The sequence below is a fragment of the Notothenia coriiceps genome, unplaced genomic scaffold (assembly GCF_000735185.1).
Source record: "Notothenia coriiceps isolate Sejong01 unplaced genomic scaffold, NC01 NC01_scaffold00018019, whole genome shotgun sequence".
In the NCBI taxonomy this organism is placed as follows: Eukaryota; Metazoa; Chordata; class Actinopteri; order Perciformes; family Nototheniidae; genus Notothenia; species Notothenia coriiceps.
Window position 1 is genome coordinate 189,587 of NW_011350720.1, and position 8,641 is coordinate 198,227.

The 8,641-nt window shown below is 43.3% G+C and overlaps 1 protein-coding gene across 1 annotated transcript in view; it reads left to right on the forward strand.

The window, feature by feature from the left end:
- scfd2 (sec1 family domain containing 2) overlaps nucleotides 1-8,641 on the forward strand; it is a 39,799-nt gene that overhangs the window by 18,792 nt on the left and 12,366 nt on the right. The window contains exon 4 of the mRNA XM_010777332.1: nucleotides 3,849-4,024. Within this exon, the coding sequence (XP_010775634.1) occupies nucleotides 3,849-4,024 (176 nt within the window). The remainder of the gene's footprint in view (nucleotides 1-3,848; nucleotides 4,025-8,641) is intronic.

An 8,641-nucleotide genomic window follows, 5' to 3' on the forward strand; every position in this document is an offset into this window, starting at 1 on the left:
CGTCGTCGTCGTACGTACGTACGTACGTACGTACGTACTACTACTACTACTACGTACGTAACGTTACGTTACGTTACTACTACTACTACTACACACACACACACACACACACACACACACACACACACACACACACACACACACACACACACACACACACACACACACACACACACACACACACACACACACACACACACACACACACACACACACACACACACACTCACTCAGCCCTCCACTCATCGCTCTTTAACTCTTCCTCTGCCCCGTCCTTGTTTCAATCTCTTTCTTTTTGCCCCTTTTATGAAATGTGATTTAATGATGAAATATATTGCCATTAAAAAGTGAACACTGTTGATATTCAAAGTGTTATATCAGATGGAATTTGTGCAGGGCGATGGGCGTTAGTGTGCAGACATGCAGTCTGCAGAAGGATCACTGTATGCCTGTGCTCTCCTTCATTCTAGCCTCCGTGTTGTGTCCAGCCCACCCTATGATACTTCAGTAAACACAAGCATAACACATATACCTTCTGGTGTGTGTGTGTGTGTGTGTGTGTGTGTGTGTGTGTGTGTGTGTGTGTGTGTGTGTGTGTGTGTGTGTGTGTGTGTGTGTGTGTGTGTGTGTTGGGTCCAGTGTTGATATTGGGTGTTTTTGCTCTTAGCAGGGAATTAGTGAGACAGCTTTGGTTTCATCGTCTGTAAAAGTGCGTTTATCTATTCATCTCTGGTGTGTGTGTATGTGTGCATCACAAGGTTATACAGTTTGTGTATCTATTGTGTGCACTGATACTGCAGTGTAAATGAGATGTGTTGACAGGGCCTTTCTCCCTGTGGTAGAGTACAGTCTTCTCTTTTCATGAGCGAGTCTCAAGCAGATCATTTATTGGATTCATCATTTCAAGCTGTGAGATCTGGGAATGTAATATCACAATGGTTTCAGATTTAGTGTTCATGTTTTACAGTATCATCTCCCCTATTTCTTAATTTAAAATGCACTATCATTTAATTTCATTTGAGCAATAAAATCATATTTTTAGGGCGTTGAAGGTTTAATCTCAACTTTGTAATGGCAAATGAAAGCAGATACGATACGATCACTTACATATATATTTTACTTAATAGAAAGCACGGATAACATGTGTTTCTTCGACACAGACACTGAGGAAGGTCTGAGTAATGTGGCACTGTAGCTGCCCTGTTGTAACCTGTGATCCCTACTCCTACTGTACTGTAGAGTCTTAAAAGGGGCCTCAACATACACCCGTAAAAAGAAGCCCCAGAACCTTTCCCATCCTAAAGTGCATAAATAAATGTGTCTCAGCCTTCCTGTGTCCCCCATCCATGTAGAATTACTTACGAGGCTGTCCAGTTGCTGGGACCAGCCACCATCAGACATCACTTAGCCTCTGAGTTACCCTGTGCACCTAGAATGCAAGTCATCTTCCAGTCACAGGACTAAATCATGGTTGGCCCCTGCCCTTTTTTTGCATTGTTCAGGACTTTGATCGTGGCCCAACCTCAATTGCCACTTCTGCACATCAGGCTAAAATGGGTAGGAGCTCCAACAGTTTATAGCATTTGACTTAAAGATGTGATTTTGTTTTATGGCTGGTACTGCAATAAGTGCACCCAGAGGAACAGTGGAATGGCCTTAAGGTGCAGGTTTCCCCTGTTATCTTAGGGAGTATTTAAACAGCAACAGTATTGTATGTAACCTGAAAACCATTGGGAATAAGTTACTGGTGAACAAAACAGACACACTGATTGAAATAACTAAATCTTTCTTGCCCACACTATTTATTTAACTGAGCACTATATTAGAAGCATGTCATATACATGACACTTGACCACAGTTTAACTGTATAAATAAAACATTAGCTTGTGTTTTCACACACCAGATGTTAAATGTGTATATTTAATGCATTGAAATGACCTAAAGTATACTGTTGTTTAACAACTTAAATAAAACCAATGTGGACAAATATATTCCAAGCACAAGAACAGTGTCTTTATACTGGTCTAATTTATTTGAAGCTGAACATAAGTGCATTTCCAGTACTGCTATTCCTGCAGAAACACCCCAGTATAAAACCACAGCTCAGCTGACAGATCATCACCCTGAGATTAGTTTGCATCTGGCAACAAGATGCCTGAGGAATCACAGAACTGTTTACAGGGAAGTTAAGTGACATAGATAAGAGCTAAGGCTTTGCAGGGCTATTTGATTTTCAAATGGAGAACAGGCTTTTATGTGGCTTTCTTGTCTTCTTTTGTTGTGTTATTTTACAATGTCTTTACATTTCTCCCTTGGTCTCATATGATCTAGCCAAGCTGTAACGCCTGAATGTATTTGGCCTACAGTGTGCCATTCTTTTCCTGTTCTTGGGTGAAATTATGCTTGGCCTTGGCTTTGGATGTATTTCCTGGTTCTGTGCTGAATTATGGTTGGCACATCAAGCTAAGAGAACCCTGGTTAAACTGCCAGGGTTTTATGGCTGGATATGTTCACAATAGAGCTTTTCAGGATTTGGAATATGTCTGGCTGTATGTCTGGAGCTCATTCCTCAAAAATAATTTTATTTCAGTGAAAAACCTGGTTCCCATTTGTAGAGATTCCCTCTGTATTGCCAGTACAGTACGTGGCACACAACACACTAAGTCTTTCACTTCGGTTTGGAAAGTGGGCTTCCAAACTTTTCAGAAATCTACTTTTCTGTTTGGTTTACTTATCAGCTTATTAAAAAAAATATGTTTTTGTTACTAGCTTCCCTGAATGATTCTCTCCAAATGTCTATCTGGAAATATTTCACATCCAAAGATTTTTTCATCCACTTTTATAAAGCTAAAAAATGTGTTCCGAGACCCCAACCACTTTACTATTCTGGATATTTCTGCTCAATTCTTCTTATCCTGCCTGTCTGTTTCTCTTCTAGTCATGTGTTTGGCCCCGCTAAAGAAAACATTGGCCATGTAGTCCAACAGGAAATACTCCCACATCTGGTGCTGGTTCAGAACATCAACATGAAGAAGTAGGCTTTATGGGGAGTTAATGTGTGCCCCCTCTCTCCATCCCAGCCCCTAACACAGCCGCTCGTACCTCCAGGCCACCCTGTGCACCCCCTCCTAGACTTTACACCCTTTACTTAGCTCTTCCTGTGTCTCTGTGAATCTTCATTGGAGAGGTGGCAGAGAGACAAAGTGTGAGGAGTCCACTCTTTATAGCTGCCTCTATTAATGTTCACAGATAAACTCAGATGTACACTTATTAGTCACACACAAGGTGGGTTCCCGGGGACTCTTATCAGAGTTCCTGCACCTCTGCTATATGGAGACTCACTCAGTGATATTTAGTCATAAACTGTGACTCATCATGAACACATCTTCCTCTAAACTCTGGCAGCCACTCTACCTGAAACTCTCACACATAGAGAATATTGCTTTCTGCTTGGCACAGCTTCACAAACCTCTGCTCACAGTTCTCCTTTTTCTCCTAGTTTTTGATCATTAAGATAATATTATGGTCTGGTTTGGTATCAGTCATTCCCCTCTGCCCTAAGCTGAGTGTATATTAAAAAATGTTGTTATGCCTGGGAAAAGGTTTTGTACTGTTTTCCCTCTCCGCTCTTCCCATCAGGAGGAATAATTGTGAGTTTCCGTTGTGTGGGCCCGTTAACCTTATAGTTTTATACTTGTTTTTAATGGATGGCACAGAAAAGACCAAGTGGCCAACAGCCAGTGTACACTATGGGATTATGATATACTGTATAATGTATGCTGACCAATATGAATGGATAACTGTGATGGCTCCATAAATATTAACAGTACTTTCTTCCCTCCTCTCAGGCCGTGTGACCCCCGAGCAGCTGTGCTCCTACATGCAGCTGTTCAAGAGTAGTTGGGGGGCGCTAGAGAGTCACTGCGGGGTGCTCCAGCTGGGCCTGGCCACGGCCCAGACCCTCCGCCACCCCGGCTTGCCCCGCTGGGATGCCTGCCTGGCCTTTGAGAGGCTGCTGCTGCAGGTCTGTACTCATCTTACACAAAACTGTTATCCATATGGGTTGTAGGCAATAAAAAGTAAATCAAAAGTCTAAAATGGATATCCACCACAGATGCAAGCAATTTTCTTTTTTGATATTAAAGAATGTGGATCAAATAACTTGAATATTGCAAACAGATTTTTACATTCTATCCTGTACACCGTTAAACTGACAGTGTAATAGAAGAGCAGCACATATGATGGCAATTTGTAATTGCCTTGGTAATTATTCTTTAGTTACCTTCGGGTAAATATTTTATTACCGACGCTCAGCAGGTAAGTGGCTGCTTGTGGTTTGCTAGATGTTGGCCAGAATGTTGTGTTAAACTGACAGGGACAGGAAAAAATGCAGATTCCTCTCCTTCATAAACAAGGTCAGTTGTGTTTGTAGGGTAAACATTTGGATCCAGTAAACACAGCAAAAAAGCCAGATTTTCCATCATGTTGCTTTGAGGCTTTTAGAGGTCTAGCTTGCGGGGGCGGACAGCGGCGGATGTCCACGTGTGTTTGACTGTGGAAAGGTCAGAGGGCAAGCCTGATGGAGGGACAGAGGGGTGAGTGTAAGAATAAATCAGAAGCAAAGCCAGCCAGTCATCACATCAGCTCTTTAGCAGTGATCAACTGATATTGTAGGAAAGAGCACCAAGCTGAATGGCGCCATACTCTGCGAGATAATAAATGGTAAAGCCGGTGTTATCCTTCTCTTACCTTGCTATTTTCATTGAGTCGCTGTATATTCCTGAAGCTGTAAAGCAAGCAGCGGAATAGCAAAGTATTTAGGAACTTATTAAACTAAATTACGGAAAAGTAAAACAAGCTTGCAACAGTGCCCTATGCCAAATTGGAATTTCAAAACAACCTCATAAACCTTGGTCCTCAGCTGGGGCCATCATTGGTTTATTAAATGAAGGAAGAAGACTTAGGGCTTATAGTCCCAGTATCCATTTACTTCATGACCCCACATTGATCCACTCGCTACCCCATGGTTATCTCCTATACCTGGATAATTCAAAGCACAACATTCTCACCACTGTTTTGTAGTTTCAGTCTCATAACCACCAGGTTTTAGGAACTGCGTCCCGTTAAACTGACGATGACTAAGTTAATAACAGACTGTTGTTGTGTTTAGCATCAGGATAGTATAAAGAGCACCTGGCGTTGGTTCAAAATGAAATTCTTCAAAAATCAAATCTCACAATCAAGCCTTGAGCGTGATGTGAGAGTTGCTGTTTGCAATCAAAACGGCCCTGGGTTTTATTGAGGTATTAAGGGAAATGAGTTGTGTGTCCTCTGTGCCCCCTCTGTTTATTTAATTTCCATGTGAGGTTTTTTTTCTCTGGCTCAACATGGACAGAGAGAAGTTAATTACATTACAAAATGGCGGGATGAAATGCCTTTCAGCTCTGGCTGGCGGTTGGGCTGTGTTTGCTCTGCCTGAGTGTGTGAGGGCTGCTGTGGATAGCATTGGGCAGAGCCGGTCGCTCCACTGCTGGTGGACAGTGTGAGTTCATTCAGGTTAAGTCTGTGGTGCCCCGGGGCCTTGAAGTGGGCCTTGACTGAGGCAAAGGGCCATTCAGTTCAGGGACCAGCCTAGTTTATACCTTTCCAAATAGTTATGCATATACTTTGTCTGCATACTATATAATAATACTGTGCAATTGCTACTTTGAGACCTAAAGAAACATGTAATTGCTCATGAGGTAGAGCTTAAATACGCTACTGTTTAAAAATGGGGTTTGTTTTTGCATACTTTTTAATGGTGGCCTTCACTTGAAGGAGATATACCTGTGAGGGTCATGCAGCTGTGAGATTGCCAAGATAGGGAAACAGCTGTGGTTAAAAAGCTTGACATGTTATGTAATGGGGTGTGATACATGATACTGAATTTACAGGGGCTGCTGGATTACCTCTTCAATAAAGGACTTTTATTTTGTGTGAGATGGTCAGATATCTTGTTGGCTGGCACTGCCACCCTGCTCGCTGTCTGGCATGTAACTGGGATTTGGTCTGAATGGGTCAGATTGAGCAGGCTTGGTCCATCTCCAGCCCGCAGTTACAGAATGTGTATGCTAGACGTGTGCAGCCAAGGCAAAGCTCAACAGACTCACTCTTTCACCACTTCCCAGAACATCACAGGCACCCTACCTTCCCATCATCGGGCCGCCAGAGCCTCGACCTCACCAAATTAAACATGTATACTACTACTGTACATCCCTCCCAGAGCGAACTGACTTACTTTGTAAGGCTAGTATTGTCTTTGGGTGTGCTGTGCAGTTTACTGTTCATTAGTGTGTCACATCAGTAAACATAGTAGCGATGACAGTGGTGCAGTGGAGAGGGCCTAACCTCCCTCACCCTGGCCTGTTGCTCTACTCTGCTGGGATTACAAGGGCAGGACTCTGCAAACATTCAAGCTCCGAGTTATTACTGGTCACAGCACAGCCGTATGTCCCGGCTCCCATGAGTCACTCATACTGCCTGCCTGGTCCTTATCTCTGTCTCTGCTTTGTGTTTGTGTTTAAGTCTGAGAAACTGTTTATATGTAAGTTAAAAACAAGCTATGAACCCAATTCCCTTGACATTAATTTCCAGAAGCTGAAATTGTTCATTGGGACTCATTCGTACAAACACAAGATACAGATCCAAATGAGTCTTTTTGAAAATGTAAGCATTTACCAGCATGTGGTTCAAACCCCACTGCAGTCAGCATGTCGTTGTGTCCCTGGGCAAGACACTTCAACCCAAATTGCTCTTGCTCTTATGTAAGTTGCTTTGGATAAAAGTGTCTTAACAAGTAACATGTATTATTATATGACAAAGTAGTTTACCAAGACAACCAATTAGCGGTCTTTGCGAGTCTACTTGGTAACAAGGGTTGACACAGCTAATATCCAAATACCGATCATGTTGATTGGGTTGGGTTCCAGATGTCAACATTTTAGTTTGAAAAGATGCTAGACTTTAGAGGTCTGTATTGGAAAAGGGAGTTATCTGGGAGTTTAAAAAATTAACTGTATATTAGTCAGATGTAGAGATATAGGGGGAGATGGGAAGACATGTGGCTAACGGCCCAGGTTAGAACCAAGTCCGCTACACTAATGGCTTATCCGTTCCCTATAGTTTCAAATACTGACATATCTTCAAACAGCTTATACTGCTCACTCATTGGCTTTAGCTCTCGTAATGCATAGTCCACGAGTTGGCCCAAGAGGAATATCAGCTCTCATCGTGTAATCATTCCAGGAAAGACAACGTTTATTTTTTTTACACAAGAAAAAGAGGGAGAATTGTCAACCTCAGGTGAAATTATACATACACCTCTCTCCAACTGCGATTGCTCAATAATTAGTGGAACATCCTACTACTCCGAGCGTTGGTTTTCTCTTTACACATTTAAGACTAATCTCTTATCTATTGTGATTGTATCTTGAAGATAAGTCGTTTTCAGACTTTGACGTGCTGAGTTGCTTTGTCCCCCACTCTATGTTGTGATGAGGGATTATCTGTATAGCCAGGTTGGAGCCCGGTGACCCACATATTCCATGATCTGCAGCAGTACAGTGTCAGTGTGTGCTGACCAAAGACTCATGACCCTTCACCTCAATCCCTTGACCCCTCCAGGACACTGACCTGTAGATGCTCAGACTCGCAGGTCTGCAGTCTGACAGAAGTCTGACAATTATAAGTTGTTTTCTGACAGAAGACAGGCAGTCATATATGTAACATCTGGATTGTATCATTTCTTATGGCGACAGAAGGAGAAATGTTGATATTGGTCCCAACATAACTTTCATCTTATCTGAGCTGCAAGCCACAGACAGACAGGGGGCTTTAAGCCTGTAATTGGTCTTTCCCCGGGGTATGGAGCCCGTCCCCACATCCCAGACATTCCCCTTATTCTCCATCTCTGCTGTGTCCCTGCAGCCCCCCATAGTGACAGGCGGTGGGGGGGTTACTGTGGTTTGCTGGAGATTGTAACAAAGGGGTGTGAATGACTCCGGGGCACTGCCCTATGATGTCCAGTACTGACCTTCTCCAGTTCCCCACTGTTTAACTGCCTCACATCTGGACTGACCTGGTCTGACCGTCTCCCCATCCATCCACCTTTAGTACCTCACTCTGCCCTCTTACTGAGTGTCTGCTCCGAAAGCCCCTCAACCCTGGAGCAACAAAGCTCCTCTCACAGAAAGAGCCACAGGAGGTTCATGATCAACTCCTGCCTGCCTCTTGACCAAGTGGCTTCTCTGCCTCCGTCCTATCTTCTCCCGTTCATCCCTTTTTCTCAAAACCCCGCTTCTCTTCTTAATATGGCATACTGTATCTCTGTTATGTGTTCTCCAAATAAATAGTTCAATGCAACATACACACACGCATGTACAACATGAACTCTTGAGCTCAAAGTCAACACCGCTGCTTTCTGCAACTTGAGGAAAATGCGGAGCTGGAAGAAAGTGGGCCGTATCAGAAGTTATTTACCTATCTCTTCCTTCCTGTGTTTAGTTGGAGAGGATTACAGTTGGAGAGGGGAACAGGGATGGAGTTTACTCCCAGGAAGACCCAGTAATAGCCCCCATCTCATGTCGTACCCCCCCCCCCCCCC